The 24,837-nt window shown below is 34.2% G+C and overlaps 1 protein-coding gene, 1 long non-coding RNA gene and 1 other non-coding gene across 3 annotated transcripts; 2 read left to right on the plus strand and 1 right to left on the minus strand.

Annotated features, from left to right (window-relative positions):
* Positions 1-1,435: 1,435 nt before the first annotated feature.
* Positions 1,436-23,611, plus strand: LOC123677027 (laminin subunit gamma-1-like). Its single transcript, XM_045613432.1, has 9 exons — positions 1,436-1,638; positions 4,073-4,183; positions 11,097-11,223; positions 15,182-15,344; positions 19,895-20,009; positions 20,933-22,090; positions 22,257-22,585; positions 23,035-23,151; positions 23,241-23,611. The coding sequence occupies exons 2-9, from the start codon at positions 4,095-4,097 to the stop codon at positions 23,453-23,455; spliced, it is 2,313 nt and encodes a 770-aa protein (XP_045469388.1). The 5' UTR covers positions 1,436-1,638; positions 4,073-4,094; the 3' UTR covers positions 23,456-23,611.
* On the minus strand, positions 20,653-22,957 carry LOC123677029. The gene is made up of 3 exons (XR_006747037.1): positions 22,907-22,957; positions 22,774-22,852; positions 20,653-21,015 (listed from the first exon to the last, which is right to left on the minus strand). It is a non-coding gene; the product is annotated as an uncharacterized LOC123677029 (long non-coding RNA).
* Positions 22,941-23,012, plus strand: Trnaw-cca. The gene has a single exon. It is a non-coding gene; the product is annotated as a tRNA-Trp (tRNA).
* Positions 23,612-24,837: the final 1,226 nt, after the last annotated feature.

Consider the following 24,837-nt stretch of genomic DNA (forward strand, 5'->3'; position numbering starts at 1 on the left):
GTATAGGTAAGTGTCCCTAGAAAATATAATGACCGATAAAATACAGAAACAAATTTACCAGAATTTTCAGATGAATGAATAATGGTTGTTAATTTTCTCATTTATTCTCATTTTTCACTTACTACCATATTAATATATCTTTTCTTTCCTCACATTAGTCTTGATCGTCATTTCCTTTTCCTCTCTTCATTTATCCCATCTGAAGGATAAAAAAAAGTCTACAGGATGATTATTACGCTAGAAATCCAGGTTAAAAATAGCTGACACACATTTTCACTTTTTCGATGTTACATAAAACTATGTCTATATAGAAATAAGACGAATAAGGTCCTATATAATTAAAGAATCTATCAAAGAAGATAATCTATTCACCCTCAAGCTATCCTCTTTTCAGGACGTTCACAAAGAACTTGTAGTAGCAGAATATTATAATATTCATCGAATTAAATAGATAAAAGATCCACTGATGTTAAACATAGCATTATGAAATCATTATTAATAGCCTGTTATTTTCTGGAAGCTTCTTGACCAATATTTAAATACTATACTTATATGCAAAAATGAATCTATTAAAATTAATTGCATAAAATTTCAAATATGAATTGATAGTTCTTTTTATCGCTTATTTCCAATCGATAAGGAAAACTGAGCCTTCGTCTTATAATACTTCACTTAATAAGTACCGGACCTAACCAGTAAAAACTCATATTTTCTCAAAAATTGGACTTTATCGCGTACAGGCTTTGAAGCCTCTGCGATTAATGAAATGAGGGAGGCCTATATCCAGCAGTGGATGCAAAGGGCTGATTGATGATGATGATGATGATGATATTATCCGACAACATATAGTAACCTTCAACCGTGATGCATATATTCTAACGCTCCATTTAAAATAACTTTTCTGTAGAAACATTCGTCTTTGCTTTCGAAATAGACTTGAACTTCGGCAATCACTTCTTCATTAGAGGCAAATTTCTTTCGCTGGAGCATTCTTTTTAGGCCTATGTAGTGTCACTTATTCTTCAATATCTCGATCGAAAACTTTATGCTCTGAAGTTATAACATGCATCTTTTGAAGTTTGGTATCCTAACAGAAAAAAAAGTGATCTGACACTGGCGAAGACTTCAACGCGTCAGGCCCAAGTCTCTAGATTCCAGATCATTGTCTTCAATAACGAAAAAAACTTCGCCAAAAGCTGAAATATTTATTTTTGAAACAACCTATTGAATGACTTGGTAACATTCGCCACAATCTAATTCACCAAAAACAAGCACCCATGAACTTCTCCATCAATATAAGAAGATGTAACACGCAAAGATTAAACAAACTTCGCTCTAGTTACCTAATTAGCTGTTAATGAAGATGATGTTGTCACATCATAAGTGAAAGAATTGCGTCGTACCCCGCCACTGATCGGTGATCTGTCTTGAACATTAAAGCGTATGTTAATATTGTTAATCATGTACAATGATAGAACAACTACTGCCTAAATGGAATTAGAGTAGCCGACAAAACCATTGAAGATACCGTCTCATCCAGTTTGAAATGTGTTTGTGGTCGTGCATCCATGCTGTGACTGTTAGTAATAACATAACTTGATTTGTGCAGGAAATTGACATCTTATGATAGATTGCTTGGTAAGTGGCGAAAATCCCTGGAGATTAATTTCTATGTTGATCCGGCATTTTTTCGTTGATTAGAAAATTGACTAATAACCACTGTTTTGAGTCCACTAAGTACTTTTGATGTTATTCCCTTTGTAAAATAACATTGAACCCTGTTGTTATAGAAACTATTCCTTTTTTTGATATTACGTTTTTGTAATTGCTCTTTGTGTTGGAGGTAGAGGTAAAATATGCCTCAGTTCTGGTTGTGGAAACTACTAATTAGTTTTTCATCAACGAGACATTGGCGTTTGAACTAAGAAATCTTTTTACTTGTCTTATCATTCTCGACAATGATTCTTTCGAATTATTTATGAGAAAAAATGAAAATTGTTGACTTAATCTTGAGTATAAAGTAGAGTTTTCAACAAATCTATCTACCACTCCCTCCCAACTTGAATGAAACTTGAACAAATTTCAGTTTTGTTGTTTCCTTTTCGAGTTTACGTCAGTGTCCTTCTAATTTTTGGTTAATTATTTCTAATAATAAACAAGAAAAAAATTATCCCTTGAAATTTTATCGTTATTTCTCAAAATGAAGTATTAATAATCTAGAAAACAGGAAAAAACAAATCTAGCCTTATCTCACAAATATGGTCTTTCTGGGACAACATTGTTCTTTTTCAGCATTACCTACGACTGAAAGTTGATACCATAATTTTGGTTGTTTTCATCGAGTCGACTGATGACAACAATGCGGAAGAACTCATAAGGATAAATCTATATTAGTCAAAGAAAATAGTCTTTTTCTAACTTGCACATTTTATTATCTATCCTTACCAACTTACGATTTTGCTGAGCATTACTTGTTGCATTTTTTGTCCAATATATCGAATATTTCCTTCAAAAGGCAATACGTTCGATTGTTCTTCTATAGTCTCTTCTTCTAAAAATTTGAAAATGCATCTTCAGTCACGAAAAACTCTGTCTATAATTCAAAGCAAACCTTGTAAAAATCGCCAGAAATGAATCAATTCAATCGACATGAATATTTACGGTTTAGAACAATTTTGTCATAACTGCCTAGATTCTATAGTTTTCGACGGATATACTGATATCGACCCATGAAAACAAAAAAAGTGGTCAATGGCAATTTCAATAAGAAAACTATAGAAAACTATTATATTCTACGTTATCGAATAGCCAGGCTAAATATACACCAGATCGTTAACATTCAGGTCCAGTACCATGCCAGTGGAAAGGTTGACAATTGTATGTAATTGGTGTTTAAAGTTTATAATCTGGCATATAAGTTATAGTTACTACCCACTTCCTCGATGCTATTATCATTAAATCCCATATAATAATTGTCTCATGGTGTTGTTTCATTCATGAAAAAAGGAGTCATCGTCTAGAAATGTCCAAAAATATCACCCAAATGAAAGCATGCCATTTTTAGTGCTCGTTCCCCGAACAGGGCGATATATTATTTCGGCACTATAATGTTTTCGAATTTTTAGCTGAGGATGGTCTTAAACGATAAGGTTAGACTTATTGATGACGAATCCGTCGTCAAATTCAATTCTTTTTATTCGACCGTAAACACTGTAAATCTCGGATAGACAAACCAGGAAATTTAGAAATTTTCAGATTAGGTTCGAATTTTGATAATCTCATAAAAATTTCATTCAGCAACACAAAACAATCTTAATAAATCATATCTCATATAATCCTACAAACACTTATGTGGTCTCCAAGGGCGCAGTAGGGAAATTAATGAATGAATTAACGACCGTTCAAGAGCCCAATCGATGTCAGTGCTTATCTAATTTTTTTTTGTGAAATCCTTCATTGCGAGCAAATACCATGATTTGATTTCAATCAAATAAATCATTGAACTGATTTCTCATCATGAATGAACTGAAATATATACCTGCAAAGAAACTTAAAGTGTTGAATCAGTAAAATAAAATTCGAAAACATTGCAATCGATGAAGGTCAAAAGAATCTGCTTCAAATCAACAAAAATGGTTTTCGAATCCATTCGCAATATGGAATTTGACTTCAAATTTTGTAGTTTGGTTATTTGTAGCTTACTTATAATTTCTAGTATTTTATACCACCAAAACGAATCATTGATAATCTCAGCAATGAAATATCTATTTTGATTCAGAGGTTAGAATTTCGAAAATAAGCCGTTGAAATGCTTATGTGTCTTCTATCTATACTCTTCTAGCCCTCTGTGAGAATTCTCAGAAGTTTAGACCTTATACGAGTTAGAAGTTCCAGTTCTCCTGTGTAGGCTTTGTTACTGTGTCCCATCGCCACTTCTCAGTATAATTGATATCTCCTCACTGTACCAATCGCCAGAGGTTAAGAGGAAATAGTTGACTAAAATATTGAAATATTACCACAAAACCAACTGTACTTCTCGGATAATTTGTATTAATAATTTTTTTTCTTTCAGTTGAAAATACTGCATCACAGTAATGTTAATAAGAATATGGTTATTTGGATTAACATTGACTGTAGTGTCATGTGACCTTAGTGGAGAAAACATTTGCGAAACTGAAGAACGGTAAGTGATATGTTGCATCTAAGATGTTCTACATTGACTTATTTTTATGAATGAATTTTTTAAGCGAAATGAAACACTGAAAAGTTCTTACAAATCAGATACTTCCAAAATTCCTAGCTGTCCTTTTCTTTGATTTAGTTTGTTGAGTGTTTCAATTTCTCAGTTCATCTCAAGTGTGTTGCGATTTTATCATGAACTGGCGGTATATAAAGGGTGATTCACCATAAACTGGGCAAACGAATATGGTCGTGTAAAAACAATATTTTTTCCTCATTTTTATAAGTGGAGAACTTTCCCATACATGAAAGATCTCTATTGCTTCCTACAAAGATTCACAGCAGAAAAACTATAGCTCCTATTTGATAACTCCCTGTATATGAAAAATATCGAGAAAAGTATATTTCTTAAAATTTGGAATGGAATGGAAGTTTTTCAGTAGTATAATGTAGAGTAATTTTGTTTGGAATCTTGCCCAACATGAGAGAATATCACATTGTTTTTCAGCAATAAATCATACAGGTTCCATTCTCCCTGGGGTGATACATATTCAGGTTAATATTACTGTTTATTCTCCAATTCAGAAAGGACGAAAAATACCGATCGACCAAAATGGACATTTACTTGTGCTAATTGTAAGTGTCCTTGGCTTTCGTTCAACTTACCATTACAACATGCACTTGAGCCTCGATTCAAATAATTAAACTTGCAAATTGTTTATCGTCAATCACATCAGCTTTCGTATCTGTATTATGTTGGTGGGAACATGCAAATCATTCAATCTAGATCTTGAGAATTCGATTGGTTAATTCACATAATTTTTATTATAGCTTCTATTTAGATAGCCTTCTGATGTGCTAGTACTGATTGCGTAGTCTTTTCACTTCCTTGAACGTATTTAGCCTATAGATATTCGATGGGTTATACGATAATGCTCACCCATACATTGGTTCATTACGAGATACTTTGAAGTGATAATATTTTTATTTGAATGTTCACGAAAATTTTTACGTTTTCGAATTATGTAAAATGATCAGAGCTGACCTAACCTAACATAACCTCCATTTAAGTGTTCACATCTGCCTACGTAAATTTTCACTTGAATTTTTAGAATTCGGATTGCTAAAACTCGGGTTCAAATTCCTCATCTTGGCAATTATTTCATGAATTTTTTATACGTGTCCAAGTATTCTGAGATATATAAGGAAATAATTATCCATGTTGTAAACTTGGAGATCATTTTCTTTGTGTCTTCCAAATTTTGACTGCATCAAATTGAGATACACTTACTGAAGAAGAATTAATGTTCAAATTCAATTGTGTCAATCCATGCATAGATAGATACGATAAATATTGATAGAAAGCAAATGAATGTTTCAATTTCTTTTTAGAGCGCTCTACAATTTCGTCACAATGTCTGTAATTTTGGAATTTTGAGCCAGGAATGGCATCAAAAGATAAAGTTCGTCGCACTGATAACGAATCCGTCCTCAAATTTTATTCTGTCCGTCCGTAAACACGATAACTTTAGAACGGAAGGATCTACGAAAGACTTACGAACAGAGGTTCTGTAAAAATGGCGATTGAATTTTTGTTTTCTGATAATTTCAAAACTATGAATTCGATCGAAATGAAAATTTGCATATAAATATTGAATGATAATTTCAAGCTTAGTGTGAAATTTTATATTGAATCACCAAATTGCGCAGCGTTTGAATATTCCACGGACTTCATAGGCGTATAGTGGCCCTTTTCCTGGAAACAGGCAGCGTCGCCCAGAGACCGTTACCCAGAGTAACATCTGCAAGGGAACACCATTATATCGCAAATTTTACTGAAAGAAATCGAACAGTATGTGTAACAGCCCTTCGAAGTCATTTTTTGAGGACCTATAGGCGGGTTGTCTCCACCAGTACCATAAGAAGACGGTTGCATTCCTCAAATTTGAGGGCAAGAAGACTTTTAAGAGTACCTCGGCTATCACCTGGACACATAGCTACCCGTCGGCAATGGGTAGAACACCACCAAGACTGGCTTATACCACAATGGCGCAATATACTTTTTTCGGACGACTCACCATTCAGTTTACAAAGTAATAATCGACGAGAAAGGTTTTGGAGAGGTCCAGGCAGACTAGAGCGACTCAATTTCACCCGGGAAGTTGTACCCTTTCAAGGCAGATCAATAATATGCTGGGAGGGTATAATGTTCGGTCACCGTACCCCTCTTATTATCGTTGAACGAACAACGACTGGCGCCATCTACGTAGGAAATATCATTGAACCAATAATTGTTCCTCTGAGCAACGAATTTGGGGATAATTCCACTTATCAGTATGATAACGCCCCACCACACCGCACACGAAGGGTTCAAAACATTCTTACAGAGAATAATATCCAGAGAATGAATTGGCCAGCAAACTCACCAGACATGAATCCAATCGATCACGTATGGGATTACTTAGGGAGAGCATTATCCAATCTCCCAAACCCACCTTCAACTTTTCAAGAATTGAGTTTAGCCCTTCAGGAAGAATGGAAAGATATACCTGAAGATTTCATTAATGACTTGATTCGTGGGATGCCTAGGCGTATTGGACAGTTGATTGAAAGAAGAGGTGGTAATACGGACTATCGAATTAGGATTCAGTTTTGGGTTAATTAATCAAAAATAAATAATCGATAAATTTTTAGATTTTTTCTCATTTTTCCTGTTTTGTCTTATCCTGTACAAAACTTAAAGTAAAAAAAAAAGATTTTCTATCAAATATATTGCAGTTGAAATAGAGGAAAATTATTCATCTAATTTTCAGAATATGGAATATTTATTTCTTGAGAAACCTAGACCAAGACTTTTGACGATTTATATTCGATAGATCCTAAATGAAGAGTTAAGATATTCAAACTTCAGGAGAACAACACCTAATCAGTTCTGTACACAAAGGGAACCGGAAAGTTACCAGTTGCAGCTACTCCGATTGCCAAACACACTAACACATAAACCACGGCATGGTCAGCATGTTAAACGAAAGTAAAAGTGCTCGTTTACATCCCATGAGTGTAAGTCGGTTTATAATAAGTGAAAGAGAAGCAAATAAATACTCTTGTGCAATTGTCTATTCGAAATTCACTACTTACGAGTACGATCTAGTTAGATCTCACATTACTCTAGATCGATTTTGTAATAGGAGAACGCCAATTATTTTCTTATGGTTTGACCTTGAGCCTGTTGGTCCTCTTTATGAACTAGGCCGAACACGGAAGTCAATCGTCTGGTATTTCGTCGTTAAAATTTTCACGTATTATCTTCCTCGGATCATCTTTCAGGTGTCTTGCAAAATATGGCCGCATTTGTATTCCTCGTATCCTCGTAAACATATTGTGTAAATGCTCTGAAATGGAATCATCACAAGTTTATAGAGACGTGCAAGACCTTCACCTTACAAAAAATGCAGGAAGGATTAAATTAATACTTCATTGAGTTATATGAAATGGATCGGAAACTATGCAGCTAAGTGACCACACTAAATTTTTAGGTATTTACAGGGTTAGAAATATTTAGAGGGCCACTACAGGGTGGCTTATATTACAAAGAAGTTGTGTTATTTAGAGATGACTGTGTTGGTGTGAACAGATCCGAAATATCTCCATTGGTTCCCGAGATATCTCGAAAAAACTGAAAATCGAGATTTTTTTTTTTTTCTGTATAACTCATTGAATTTTTTTCTGGAGATATCAGGTGTGTGAATAAGTCTTTCCCGTTTTTTGTAAGAGATGGCGCCACCAATACTGTGCGAGTATTTAATGGTTACATATGTCATAATCAAAGCTTATTCATCTGTCAAAAATTCCACACTAACACATTAGTTGAAATTTTTTCGCATCATAAATTTTTGAAATCGTGAAAATGTCGAAATTTGAGCCGAGTCGACGTCATTTGCGGGAAGTTTCACTTTATTGGTTCAATTTGAAGAAATCTGCTGCCGAGGCGCATTGGTTGCTTCGGGAAGCTTATGGAAAAGGTTGTGTCGATGATTCAAGTGTTCGCGGATGGTTTCGACGCTTCAAAAGTGGCGATTTCGACGTGGAAGACAAGGAACGTTCCGGGCGGCCGCAAATCTTTGAAGATCAAAAATTGGCGACTTTGCTTGATGAAGATTCGTGTCAAACGCAAGAAGAACATGCTGAAGCATTGGGAGTTGACCGAACAACCATTTCCAAGCGTTTGAAAGCCATGGGAATGATCCAAAAGCAAGGAAATTGGGTGCCGTACGAACTGAAGCTGAGAGACGTCGAACGGCGTTTTTTCACTTGCGAACAGCTGCTTCAGCGACATAAAAGAAAGGGTTTTCTGCATCGTATCGTGACTGGCGATAAAAAGTGGATCCGTTACGATAAACCGAAGCGAAGAAAATCATGGGGACTACCCGGCCATGCATCATCATCGACGGCCAAGCCAAATATTCATGGCGCCAAGCTCATGCTCTGTATATGATGGGACCGCTAGGTGTGGTTTACTATGAGCTTCTGAAACCGAATGAAAGGATCACAGGCGAGGTCTATCGACGACAATTGATGCGTTTGAGCCGCGCACTTCGAGAAAAACGGCCACAATACTCCGACAGGCACGACAAAGTTATTTTGCAACATGACAATGCTCGCCCACATGTTGCACAGCCGTTGAAAACATACTTAGAAACGCTCAAATGGGAAGTCCTACCCCACCCGCCTTATAGTCCAGACATTGCTCCGTCTGATTACCATCTCTTCAGATCGATGACGCATGGCCTGGCTGACCAGCACTTCCATTCCTACGAGGAAGCCAAAAAATGGGTGGATGACTGGATAGAGGCCAAACCGGTCGAATTTTTTCGCAACGGGATTCGTATGTTGCCAGAAAGATGGGGAAAAGTTGTAGCTAGCGATGGCCAATACTTTCAATAATTCATTTGTAACGATTTTTTCACAATAAAGGCTCAAAATTTGAAAAAAAACGGGAAAGACTTATTCACACACCTGATAACTTCACGAAATTTGGTTTGTAGCCATTATCCAATAAAAATATAATAAAAAGACACTAATGGTGCCTTCAGATTTTTTCTGTTCTCCATTGTTTCAGAGGCGCGAAAGTCAAGTGATGGTTTCACATAACAACTCTTCAAATTTGCTTACTAGACTCGATATTTTTGTAGAGTGTGATACATTGTTGAATTCGTAATGTTTCTCTTTTTCACCTCATAAGGAATACTAAGAAGTCCATAAGAAAAAAAAAATTGACTATCGCCTTTCTGAAACAATGGAGAACAGAAAAAATCTGAAGACACCATTAGAATCTCTAAATTGGATAATGACTACAAACCGAATTTCGTGAAGTTTTCTCCAGAAACAAATAAGTTATACAAAAAAAAAAAAGAAAATCTCGATTTTCATTTTTCCGAGATATCTCGGGAACTATTGGAGATATTTTGGATCTGTTAACACCAACACACTAATCCCTAAATGAAGCAACTTTTTGTAATTTAAGCAACCCTGTATCTCTAACGGTTTTCGATATCCCTGTAGTGCCCTTCTAAATAGTTCTAACCCTGTATATTAATGAAAATATGAATTATAAATAGCACTGTGTATGGCAGAAACTGCAACTCCGGACATTTGTTCATATAAACTCTTTTTTTAACTAACGAATAACTTTTCGTACCAGAGATTAAAAAAACACCCTGTATATTACAGTAATTACGAAATTTTCCAAGACTAAAATTGATTTCTGGATGAGTACAATATGTGTCAGCTTGATGATTTTCAATAACTCATCATGATTTCAACAAGGTTAGCACTGTTAGCAGTATGATGAATAAATTGATCCTGAACTAGATTTTATTGTATTACGATAGGAAAGTGTCTTGATCAATTTAAAGATAGAGCCTGAAACCAATAATTGAACTAGGCTCATCTATTCAATGAAACACTAAATAGTAAATATATTGTATTCATCCGAATTTATTATTTATAGCTTTCTCAATAAGCTCTTTCCAAATAAATATGCTTAGCCAATGACTCATCCAATCATATGTATTTTGAACTCATATGCGAGAATCAACTGGTATAATAACCGCAAATCATCTCTGATGTCTTATCGAGTGAAAAAAAATCCTTGAAAGGGTCATTAGAGTTTTGAAAAGAACATGTCAATAGAAGCCATATCAATTAGGAGTACGGTGGTTATCTACAAGTTTTAGGAATAAATTCGTTCCCAAAATAGCCTAAAATTAATTTACACATTTGTATTTTTGACAGAGAACAATATTTTATATAGTGTTTGGTGCATGTATGACATATTTAAAAATTCAGAAGGCGATACCTGTTGTTCTGCATTATACCAAAAGAGAGAATTATGTGCATTTTTCGTAGATATGAGATTTGAGAACGGATACAGCATGACAATCCTTATCGTTTAAGACCATTCCCGGCTCATAATTACAGACATGTGAAGAAATCTCAAAGCAATAAGTTCTAAAACGATCGCTGTAAAATATATAAAAGGCCCTTCTTACTTTTCGTCGAAGTAGGCACAACCTCTCAAAATCCTTGGCCTCAATGTAGGCCCACCCTGTATATATTACTAAGAGCGAAGTGAGAGCTCAAATACCTGAATATCAGTAAAAAAAAATCTGTTTCGACATTAGACACACACATACACCATGGGAGTATTCTTTAATGTCGGTCGTTAATATGTATATGTATATGAAAACTGTGCGGCCAGAAGCTTAAGTACTAAAACACCCACACCTAGTACAGCCACTCAATTAATTCAACAGGAAACCGAGAAACGCATCAAGCAACACCAATAGATTCAACATATACTCGCACTAATAAAGCTTGCGCCATCATCTCTCTAATTGGATGAACATATGTTCCAGATACCCATTGAATGTTACGGAGTTTTATATGAAGAATGTTACAGTGAGAAATTACAAATGGTGCATGGGGTTCCCTCCAAGATGTTCATTTTATACCTTGAAGGAGATGAAGGTCCCTCATGTTGTTGTAAGTATGTACCGATGGTTCAGTAGATTTTAGAGATTGCTCAGCTCAGACTGATTATATGTTATGTGAAAATTACAGATTTCAAAAGTATTGGGTCTTGCTAAAGCAATGTTTCGTTATGAACACGACTGAAACGAGATATATTTTTAAAAAATATACGGTACGGAAATTTCAGCAAACAATAAAACAATCTCAATATTGCAAGAAAATTTTCCTGGATTTGTTATTTCACAAAGAACTGATCACAATTACCCACCGAGATCTTGTGATTTAACACGTTTAGACATTTTCTTGGGAGGTCTATGCCAATGATGGACAATCGATTCAAGTTATCGAGGATATGCAGCCGTAAATGTGCGAATTGAAAAATTCCATAAAAAGAATATGATGCTACAACAGTAGCCTTGGCGGTCATTTGGCTGATGTCGTTCTTGGCAGGGCTACGCCAGCAGCGGCATACCGGACATTTTGCCGGGGCGCCAAATTATAGGGGCGCAAAGTCAGTTAATGAAACAAGACTTTTTGCAACTTTAAGAAATTTGACAAGGTGATTTTAAGTTGAAAAATACGATTTCTTATGAAATTGAGAAGATGTCTGAAAAGAAAAACAGAAGAACCTTTGAAGAAAATGCAATAAATAAGGTAAAGCAGGGCGGCGAAATTTTATTTTGCCGAGGCGCTAAAATGTCTGGCGACGTCCCTGGTTCTTGGCATTCCTTCTTCTTCACAATGAAATAAACATCCATCATTCTTTTTTGTTAATATCAAAATGAAACCTTTTATTGGAAAAACCTTTACTTACAACTGCCAGTGGATTCAGTAGTTGAAATCATATTCCGTTTATGAATCCATTTTTCACATAATAGATCTTCAGAACTCAATTCAATTAACAAAAACGGAAATTGAATAATGAGATCTCATAGCCATTTTGATTTATGCGACCTCGATATTCAAGCATCAGCTGTAATGAAAAAGCGTACATCTGATTGGTCACAGAATATGAAATAGATTAACGTGCAGTTAAGGATTTATTAGATGAAATTATTGTAACGTATTCCAACACACAGCTAGAGAAACTGAAACAGAGGATATTTCCTAACCTAATAATAATAATAAAATTATATTTCCTTTCGCCTTACACCAAAACATTTTAACCTTTATAATGACTGATTCTGCCTCTAAAATAAGATAATATTGATGCTTTAAACTGACTACTCATTTATTCAATTGTAATAACCAAGCGTTGCAGTATTAGGATCTATTGGAAATGAAGCTGATGTAAGTTGTCTATGCAACCGAAAATACTTCGTTACATAACGAAACACACATTGTTGGGAAGTTCAGGGTTGACTTTAATGAAACCACCTCGTCTTTTTTTTTTTATTTTTTATTGTTTATTTTACTTTTATTTTTATCAGTTAGTTGATTAGTTTACAAAATGAGATTTTTCTCGAAAACGAAGTTTGATATAAAGAAAACACAAAAGGCAAAATGTTCAAGGCGGAATAAGCATCTTATCACATGAAATAATCGTACCAAATTTCAACCAAATCGGTCCAAGAATATTTATGATACTTTATAAATACCGTCTTCTCTTATTAATTTCATATCTCAGAAACGAAGCAACTCCAATAATATAAGAAAATTGTCTATGGACGATGGATCTACATTATATGATATCCTATATGGGAATCAGAGTTCCATTTTTTTATATTATAGTAGCGACTCCAAAGATGTGTATATTCATGTGTGTAGATATACCTACCCAACAAATATAAAATAGAAATATTCTAATTGTGTAATTCGATACTGCATATTGGTTGCGGTCTAATAATCATGAATAATGAGCGAAAGCATCGCTAAAATAACTATAAATGTTGCTACTAAATCTGAAATCCTCAAAGTCAAGCATAATACGTGTTTTAAAAAAGTTCATTTCTATGCATTAAGTAAATTACTTATTTCCAATCAAATTAAGACATAGACATCTACAGCTAAAGAATGAAGGTCGAATTGCTGATTTATTGTATTATGTCATATGGAATAAGTGGAAATGTATGCATGCGAGATTGCATTAACTATCATTATCCTAATTTTCGAGAGAAAGTATTTGGATTGTTTATGGAAATTTGAGAATATAGAACATATCGCTATATAATTTCGTCACAATCTCTGTTTTTTCGAGTTTTTAACCAGAAATGGTCTCAAGCGATGAGGATGGATTCACTGATAACCAATTCGTGATCAAATTCAAGGATGTCCTTCAATTAGACTTTAAAAACTAAACTCTTTCATCTCGGAAGCTATGTTAATGCAAAATTGTCCTATTTGGGGCTAAGAGAATCTAATACCTAATGATTGTTGCAAGGCCATCTCATTCTAAATGCCAATTAAACAGGTCGGCTTAGGAGCCAAATTCCCGTCATTTGCGGGAGGCTTTAATTTTCTGATTTAATATGAAGAAATCTGCTGCTGAAGCTCATCGAATGCTCTCGAATACCTATGGTGAGGCCGCTATTAGTGAAAGAACTTTCCGAGAGTGGTTTCAACGCTTCAAAAATGGTGATTTTGACGTCAAAGACCAGCATTGCGGTGGAAGAGAAAAGGTTTTCGAAGATGCAGAATTGGAGGCAGAAAGGGACTTAAGCACCGCACATCATGAGGGGAGACGAAAAATGGGTTCATTGCGATTATAGCAAAAGCAGAAAATCATGGGATATCCCCGCCATGCTTCCACGTTGACGGCCAAACCGAATATTCACGGTTCCAAGATAATGCTCAATATTTGGGGCGACCAGCTCGGCCTAGTGTGTTATGAGTTGTTAAAACCGACTGAAACAATCACAGTCGATCGTTATCGAACGCTATTAATGTGTTTGATCCGAGCATTGAAAGACAAACGGCCGCAATACAACGAGAGACATGATAAAATGATTTTACAGCATGACAATGCTTGACCACATATTACGAATATGGTCAAGACATACTTGGAAACGTTGAAATGGGAAGTCCTAGCCAACCCGCCGTATTCTCCAGGCTTTGCTCCCTCGGACTATCACTTGTTTCGATCAACGGCATACGACCTGGCTGACCAGTGACCAGCACTTTTTATGAAGAAGTAAAAAATTGAATCGATTCGTGGATTGCTTCAAAAGATGACTAGTTTTTTTAACGCAGGATTCATACGCTGAGCGAAAGATGGGAGAAAGTAGTGGCCAGCGATGGACAATACTTTGAATCATAAATGTATAACAAGTTTTTTACAAAAAATCTTCGAATTTCGGAAAAAAACGGCGAAGCAAAGTTTTATGCCTAGTATAATATCTAAATGAAACCTATTATTGGAAAAGCCTCTTAACATTCGTGTGAAACGATACTTACGGAATATTGCATAAGCCTTTTTGTTGATATTCCACAACTAACTACTGAGTTTCAATTCGATGGCATCGACACTTTTCAGTTATTGGGAAAACAATTTCTTAGATGGCTATATCATCGGCCCTTTGGGCGGATTTGGCACATCAACCAATTCAAATCCAAACATATCCTGAAAATGTGTAATTTTTTTTTGTCGTAAGTTATCGTATTTTTTACCTCTGAGTCCAACCTAAACCAAATCATGCCAACGCAAATGTTCCTTCTTCTCACGGTAGTTCGATCCAATTCCACAACAAATCCATAAATTTTACTACATATACCATTTCCATACTCGGCCACAGAATCCAAACCACTTCTGACGAAATCTATCCATACAATATTACCAGTCGTGATATTGGAAATCCGAAGTTTGTAATAGATTACAATCTACATGAACAATGCATTTTTCCGCCGTAATATGCATATATTGACCATAAGGAAATTCTAAGTGATCTGCAATCGAAACGCCTTCTCGACGAGGATGCAAGTTGTGAGACCGTATTTCGAATTATGTTTTATCGATTGTCTCTATATTCCACAGATAAAAACGCAGATCAAACATGTGAGAAAATGTTGCCCTGGATTCTCGCTGAATTCAAGAAGAGATGCATGCGTGCAGTGCAAGAAATGTTACGAGGGAACCTGTGGAAAGGATGGAAAATGTCTTTGTAATCCGGGTTTCCGTGGAGACGACTGTGCTGATGGTTAGTATCAAAATATGTACAGTGCATCCCATTTTGGGTGAGACAGCCAGGTTTCTCGCTTGTTATTTAAGATAGAGCCTTGTGGTTTTCACGTTCCTGTCCTACTTTTTCGTGAAACTCAAGTTGGTCTAATCAGATTTTGCATAACTGTTTCCGTTCAAGAGATACAGGGTGATTTTGGAGATTGATACTTTTCGGACCCCTCCTTTATCTCCGAAGTTATTAAAAATAATGCTGAGGTAAAAACTACGTCTGAATCAGAATTCTGCGTAGAATCCAGTGGCGTACTCAATTTTTTTTTCGGGGTATGGTTTTGAAGATTCAACACAAACCTATATTTTTTTAATGGAACACCCTATATATTATTACTTCGTTGAATTCGTTATTTTTTCCCTTCAAAATGATGTATGATACTATGTAGGTAGGATGTTCAGAAATGTTAGAAAAAACACTAAAACATCAAATAATGATGATTTTTTTTAATTGGCCATGAATTTTCTATGTTTCAATAAAAGGATTATTACTTTCGATTTTTAAAAGTAGTAGGTCATTGATGATACAAACATCCTTGTTGTTATTATGGCTACTATGCATTTGGGAGCATTGTTTTATCAAGTAGGATTGGAGGGAAAAAATCCAATCTGATCTAGCTGTCATCGCTAAGAATTATTGTTATTATTATTGATTCTTTTTTTATATGGGAAATCCATTGCCCATTGACAAAAAAACATCATTATTTGATGTTTTATTGTTTTTTTAACATTTCTGAACATCTTACCTACATAGTATCATACATCATTTTGAAGGGAAAAAAATAACGAATTCAACGTAGTAATGATATACATGGTGTTCCATTAAAAAAAATATAGGTTTGTGTTGAATCTTCAAAACCATACCCCGAAAAAAAATATTGCGTACGCCACTGGATTCTACGCAGAATTCTGATTCAGACGTAGTTTTTACCTCAGCATTATTTCTAATAACTTCGGAGATAAAGGAGGGGTCCGAAAAGTATCAATTTCCAAAATCACCCTGTATCTCTTGAAGGGAAACAGTTATGCAAAATCTAATTAGACCAACTTGAGTTTCACGAAAAAGTAGGATCGGAACGTGAAAACCGCAAGGCTCTATCTTAAATAACAAACTAGAAACCTGGCTGTCTCACCCAAAATGGGATGCACTGTACAAAGAATACATACTCAAGGGCGTAGAAATGGGGGTGGGGTACTTTGGGTAATTGCCCCCTCAAGATTTTCAAAATATAAAATTTCAGAAATCTCGCAAAAGACGAAGAACGAAAATTTCCCCATAAAATGAACCAATGATAATCATTTTACTTCCTCAGTAAAAAATCGAACCCCTTTACGGTTTATGAGTTTATTATCGCTTTCAAGATGAGTACTTTTATTGCACTACGAGCTCGTCTTTGTCCGAGGTTTATTATTTTCCTTTATCTATCCGCTTTCTCGGCATCGTCCCTTAATTGCATCTGGGATTTTTGTATTCGTCATCAGTATACACTCACCCGTTTTTTTTTTGGTTTTTGTATCATTCTCGTTACAAAATTTCAATATGTATAGTTATCAAAGAACTGATGAAGTGAGTAATTCGCTGGGCTGTGTTGTACAATATATTGTGTTTCATTCAAATTGTAATTTATTTGTGAATACATCAGTTTTAAATTGACTATATCTACAGGGTGTTTCAAATTGGAGGTACAAATGAAAATCACAGTTTTTTTGGACCATTTCAAGGAAAAAGTCCTATAACATGAGTCCGCATGACTTATTTTTGAAATACAGTTCAAGTTTTTTCTCTCATAACACCTTCCCTTCACAAGATATTTAACTTGAATAGGCTCAGATATTTTAATTAAAAGTTTTCATCATGTAATATTCTAATTTTGAATGCAAATTTACAGGATAAATTTTTCTGGAAGGGTGTCCGCTTCTTTCCTGCAGAATTTTTTTTTTTAACCACTGATAGTTTAAAAAAATTTAGAAGAAACTCTGATTCAGTACTAAACTTTTTGGTTTTTTGTAGTTATTTTCGTATCTGCAATCAATTTCGATGAAAAAATTCAAACAGCTCTGTATAGTAATTCTCAGGAAAATCCAAATTATTATGAAGATCCAGTTAGGTAGCTGCGATAAATAAATTGATTATAAGTTTTGGTACTCCTTTACCAACTATGTAGTGAAGATTAATAAAGATTCGATTAACTGGTTGAGCATCACAAAAAAATAGGACTACAAGAAACACCCTGTATCTGGAAAACAAAGTGTTTGCGAGCTCATGTTTATGTGTCATTTGATTTTTAGAATTATCCAAGGAATCTCTCAAATTCAGGAACACTCAGTATAAGATAAGAACATTCGAATTGGTAATAAAAAAAAAATTTCGAGTAATTTGGTTCAAATTTCGTTATCAAACCTCTTTTTCCCACATTATAGATATGAGTAAACATTGTCGTCAAAGACATTTTCGATTTCAATCATTTACTCCTTGCTATACTATCTATGTTTTACCAAAAAAAAATTTGAATTCAAATAGCTGCTTCTAGGTGTTGCAGTTTCTTTGTAAGATAGTATATGTCCAGTGAACACATCAGATATCTCAAATCAAGTTTTGTTGGCATAACTAGATACAACTAAAACAAATTCAAAATTTTAGATTATGACATAAAAATAAAATAATGTACCTATTCAAAATAATGTACTCTAAAAAACATAATCTTTATAGGTAATCGTTTTGATATCGATGTTGCCATCCTCAGAAACTAAAGGTTATTAACGAAGTGTTATTGCACTACACGAGAAAAATTTAATACATTTTTGAATTGAATAAATACGAAATCACAACAAAAAAATTCAATTCAAAAGTTTGTTATGAAAAATAATGACGAATGAATAATATAACGAAAATTTGGTATCGATGATTTAGTTACTTCAGTTCTCGTTTAAGTCTTTTATCACGAACAAAATTTGATATTGAGATCACAATATCAGAAGAAATTCAATCTGAATTTGTTAATGAGCAGCCCTTAATGAGAATCAAGTACCTTTTATCGATTATCAAACCATCCCGCTTCTGGAGAATAATACCTATTGTAAAAATAATATTGAACTTTCAGATGAGAGCTCTCAAGGTACTCATTTAATTTCACTGTTTCATGTCTAAAATTGTCTGTGTTCATATTTGGACAAAAGGAAGATTGGAATAACAGATGAAAACATTGGGAAAGTGTTAGGAAATTATATAACTAATGATTATGTTCAAAACATATCGACTGGGAAGGTAAGAAATCGTGAAGTGACATTGCTGCTTAATCAAGAAAATTCATAGCAATGGGTCGTTTTCAACTCTTCGTTTAATTAGATCTCGAAAAAGATACATGTTATTTACAATCGTCTAAAAGACTCCGTGAAAGAATCAAATCAATACCTACATCGGAAAGTACCTCATACAAATGCACAGTGAGATGAAATTTCAAATTTCAGCAAAAAAAATCATTTTTCCAGCCAGTTCAGATTTAAATCTTCCTCAATTCAATCCGACTTTGAAGTTATTTGAATAAGAAGAAAAAATGTGTCTTCGAGAATCGAATGGAAAAATTTGCCATCTACCAACTGCAATGGAGTTCAATTCATAGAGTTATGACCATAAAAATCAGGCAACCAATTCGAAATAAGAGAACGTTTCGTGTTTATATTAGGACTTCATCAATAACGGAGATTTACCAACAAGATAGATCTGCTGGCTTGCTAGTAGGAAACATCTATCAATATCCATTTCAACATTTCGTCCAATCAGTTGAATATTCCTTCTCAGAAAGACCAGGGATCGAAGAATTACCCAATGAGAAAGATTTCATATGTATACCTACATCATTCATCAACCAATTTCAAAATAAAAAAATTGGAATCAATCGAACCAATTCGTGAAAAATACGAGGCTATTTTTCCTAATCCAAATGATGAAAATTCAACAGATAAATAATTGTTTACAAGTCGAATCTAATTTAACGACGATGTTGTAAGTGAAGACTCTTTCATAACAGTACCTTATTAGCGGCGTCCGGTCCCTCTAGGTATTTCTTTTTGTATCACCTTGTGTTTTGATCGAGTATTTCACATAATAAGTGGAACACAAATCAATTTGGTAGAAACGACCCAAATAGTTTTAATGACTTTTCTTCTCTGAACAGAGCGCTATACAATTTCGAATTTAGAAAAAAGAAATTCGATGCGAATAACTGAGTTCAGTTCTTCGATAACTGCAGTATTGAAATTTTGTGACGAAAATGATACAAAAAACCGAAAACACTTGGTAAGTGTATACCGATGACGAATGCAAAAATCACAGATGGCAAAGCAAGGGGACGCTGACAAAGCGGGTAGATAAGCGAAAATAATAACCTCGCACATATACGTACTCGTAGTGCAATAAAAATACTCATCCTGAAAGCGGTAATAATATGTTTCAGTCATTCAACAGTTAAAACTCAGAGAATAATGAATTATCTAGTGAATTCAACATTACTTTTTCAGTTTGCCAACCTATGCGTTGGGGATTAAATTGCCAGCAAGAATGTTTATGCGAGCATGGTGTTTGCAACCCAAGAACTGGAAGCTGTGACTGTCCAACAGGATGGTTTGGAACAAGGTATAAACAAATTATTACTAAATCTTCAAAATCGCAACTTTGAAAATCATCATAAGAATTATTTCGATAATTATTATGAAATTACTACATTTTCTTTTTGGGGTATTCCTATTCTGAAGGCACCGAACTCATTTATTTATTTATTGAATCCGCGCTTGACAACATCTCATAACATTAATTGGATTTCTGTTCGTACGTTAAGCAATTTCTCAAAATGACAAGTCCGACTCCTGTAGACCAATAATTCGGCCTCTTTCAAATTTACTTAGCTGGCGATAAATTCCGCGTACACGTGCTCTAGGCTTTTTTAAAATAACTACTAAACATTGACTTTGAATCTCCTCGAATAGCTGGTTTGTTAAAATTTAAATAACTTGCAAAAAACGACTACAATATTTAAGTAACAATAATGGTTTACATGAAAAAACCTTCACGATTTTTTTCTCCAAATTTAATCATTCATTTATGTTTTACCAACAAAAAAAATTAAAATTTAAACGTCTCCTTCTGGTTGTTGCAGTTTCTTTGTCAGTTAGTTTATTACAATATGTTACACTTTCAAGATAAATGTCCAATTTTTGCACCTTGTTATACTCACATCCTGGCTACGAGAGAAATCTCCAGGAACACGTTATTCATTTTATAATATCTGTAATACCATCATTCACATAGTAGCCACTCTATAACGATGATACGCTTCAAAGATCAATAATTGTTCCATTGATGACAGATATAGACTCAGTTTACCTACTGTTAATGTTTAATAAATGAAATGGATTCGACTTGCCTACCTATGCGCTCTTAATTCACCAACTAAAAAATAAACGACATGAAACGTCCTTACTGTATTAAACTTTCTCTTCATATTCCTAGTTTTGGAGATAAGTGAAAAGTAGTTATAAATCACTTTGAAATTTTTCCAGATGTGAAGTCCCATGTCTCGAAGGATTCTACGGCAAAGATTGCAACTACAGGTGCAGCTGTGGTGAAAGAGATCTCTGCAGTCCTGAAACAGGAGAATGCTTGACAAAACCACCACGGCAACAAGAACATCAGTCAACACGTGCAATTCACTATATGACAGATGATATTGTGAACTTAACACTCTCGTTGAATAAGCATAGATCGACACCATCCTTGAAAAAGTACTACGCATTTGACTTGGAACTAAATAATAACAATGAAACAGAAGGCAGAGAAGTGCATATCGACGAAAATGTAATACCAAAAGTCAATCGAAAAGATAGTTGGCCAAGCACAACAGTTTCAATAAAAATTAAACATAAAAATCATTATGGAGGCTTAATAAACAGTGCAGAAGATTCTGCGGAAAGTACAACAGAAATGAGCGCGGAAATAGATCGTAAGATAGAAAATGTAGCAATCATAGGTGAAGATGGATCCTTGGAACAAAATGGTAGAGTCAGTTCTGAAGAACAATCTCAAGAAATAATCGACGAAAAGTTCGAATCCAAAGAAAAATATAGTTTACAAAAAACAAAGGTAAAGAAAGAAAATAAAACAGGACATAATAAAGAAGAATTACAAACTCACATATCAGAAGAATCGCCAAATGAAATTGAAGTATCCCATAATAAACATCAAAAGAGTGCTGATGATTCCAACTATCGAAATCAAAAGATGCTTAAATCTGTACCGTTCAATACTATGTTGTCTGTAAATACGCATAATTCACAAGTAAATAAAGGTTACCATTCACCGAAAAAAAATGAAAGTATATCTTCCGAGGCATTAGATTCTATTACAAAACTTACCGAAACAACTAGTAAAGTTTATGACTTTTCCACTAGCAACATCGATACAATAGAAGAAATAATTCCACCAACAACATTCAAACCACATCCAAAAACCACCACTGCGAAAAATAATAAAATGAAGAACATTAATAAAGTCATCGAAGAAAATGAACTTCAGGATTTGAATATTATAAATAATATACTAACCAGCATCGAAACTACTACTCAATATAATCCAACAACAGTTGAATCCTTAAATTTTGCCAAAAAAGGAATTCTTCCCATCGATGATGTAATACCATCAACGAAAAGCATTGAAATAAGGTGAATATAGTTTTCCACAAATTCATCACTTTGCACTTGCTGAGAAATTATTATAATAATAATAAAGACTTTATTTTCACGGTGTGTTATTACTCCTAGACTATAGATATATTCAAATAACGGACTCAATATATATATTCAAATAATGGACTCAATTCATTTACAGAAATGATCTCCACAATGCTGAATCAACAGAAAACCAAATATTGATGAAAGGAGCATATGAAAGAAGAAATAGTCACGAAGAAAATGGTGAAGGAGCTTCAGAAGAATTCGATTATTCTACAAATAAAAACAATGTTACCACTCACATGGCCATAGTAGGTTTGGTATCGTTCATTTTGGTTCTTATTCTGTCAGGAATAATTTTGGTGCACCATTTCACACGAAAGATGAGGAAGAAAACTACAAGTATAAAAATCGATAATCAGAACTATGGGGGAAGTCATTCTGTTTCTGTTTATACTCACAGTATATTTCACACTCCATTGCCAGGTATATCGCATCCACCATTCTTCATTCATAAACATCACAACATAACCACAAAATGCATAAAGATGTATTTCTAGAAATAGCTATGAAATCTCAATGTTATTAATGAAGCATAAAATTCTAATCTAATCTCTCTTAGAGAAAAAATATTCTCAATTTGAAAAAACTATATGCACAAGTCAAAGACTCACCCTGTATATTCATCCGTTTGGTGAAAATGGAAAAGTCATTAATTCATATGTGAATTATTCATTGGCTAAATAATTTGAACTACAATAAAACCTTGAAGATCACAATTTAACGAAATATTGAAATAACATTCACCTTATGACACAATTATTACTCACTTCCATCAACTGACTCCGTGGCGCAACGGTAGCGCGTCTGACTCCAGATCAGAAGGTTGCGTGTTCAAATCACGTCGGGGTCAATGAATTTTTTTATGTTTTCAGATCCTCCAACCTTCGATAATCCTGTATTCAAAGCACCTTCAGAAGTAACAGCTGATCATAGAACAATCCAAACACACGTGATATGCAGCTTGAATTTTCCAGAAAATAAGGCGAATGGTAAGTTATATTATTGTTGTAGTCTACTACTCTACTCAGATTAATAATTAGTCATTTTTGGCGTGGTAAAATTTGAACGATTATTACAGATGAAAAAGAATATACTTATGATCACCCACCGTCAACTGGTAGTTATAGAGCTGCTTCAATCCCAGAACCACCAGAAATTTTTGAACCCCTAACCACAGAACCTGTTTATGATGAGATTCCATCGAATAGGAAAGGGAATCAATCCATATCACCACCACCTTCTTACAAGTCATCTAATTTGTATATGAACACTTGCGGGAAGACAAGGTTTTGAAAAAACAGGGTTGCAATTCAACATCATGTGATAAGTAAACGAAGGATTTACATATTCCTGCTCATAAATATTTTATGTAAGATACTTTTATAATTTTTACTTGTTATAATCTATTTGTAAGAATAAAATCTGAAATAAAATATATTTAAAAAAGTTCCATTTTGTCCTAGTATCGCAAATCTAGAAATAACTGGTACCTATACCTTTTTTGGCGCTTCTTTTGCGATCAGATTGCTCTACCATTCTGTCATAATATCTGTAATTTTCGACTAGCTGATGATGCGGATTTCGAATGCCGCAGTTGAGGTGCATGAATATGGAACAAATGTTACATTTGAATGGAAAATAATAATTTTAAGTTTCGTGGAAAATTTCATGTTGATCACGATACCAGCACCATTGATAATAATAATAACATTTCTTTATTACCCAACAGGAATATCCCAATTACAGGGTAAAAATAATATACAATATACAGTGCAGAATACACAAAAATAATTCAACACATCAACATGATGCATTACCCACTCGAAAATTCACTTCCCGAAACTCAACCAAAAACATTAACTTTTAGTTTATCAGCAGATAAATCAGTAGATAACAAGTAATTATTGTCTCATGAAATAGTCTTGTCAAATACCATTAGGGCATGATTTTCCTGTGAAAAAAATCGAAAAAACACAATGCAAAGTAATATTTTTTTTGCAAAAAACATTCGTGCAGATTCAAAAATCAGAGTCGAAGACAAGGGTTTTTGTTGCTACCAGCACTCATGCTTCTTTTTAAAATAATACTTTGCAACGTGTTTTTCCGATTTTTTCACAGGAAAATCATGCCCGAATGGCATTTGACAAGACTATTTCATGAGACCATAATTAGACGCCATTATGATATTTTACTTACGAATAAAAATTAAGTCTAATATTTGGTACAACAATCCAAGAAAAATTTAATTTCTTGCTCAAATCCAAAAAAGCATAAGTAATTGAAATTAAATCCTAAGAAAATTTAGAAATAATCATTGTAGATTATTTCAGTAGAAAACCGTAAATGGAATGAACGAGTGGTAGAATGAGCCTTCTGTACGAGTATTATACATTATTTTCTCTAATTCATTGCATTTTCATCGAAATTAATGAAATATTTCCATAAATATAATTTAGTGATTTTTGCATTGAAAAATGTTGGTTGGCAGAACTGATTTCTTTAAGGCAAATAGATGAATCGACAGATAAAGCCGTGGCGGAAAGTTCGGAGTACCAACATAGAATAATAAAATATAACCATGAAAACTGTGCGTTTCTGATATATTCTCGCACGATTTTGTTCTACAAGATGTGGAAGAATGAACGGAATAACCACAGAATTAGAGAAAATTATAT

Source organism: Harmonia axyridis, chromosome 3 (genome assembly GCF_914767665.1).
Source record: "Harmonia axyridis chromosome 3, icHarAxyr1.1, whole genome shotgun sequence".
Taxonomy (NCBI): Eukaryota; Metazoa; Arthropoda; class Insecta; order Coleoptera; family Coccinellidae; genus Harmonia; species Harmonia axyridis.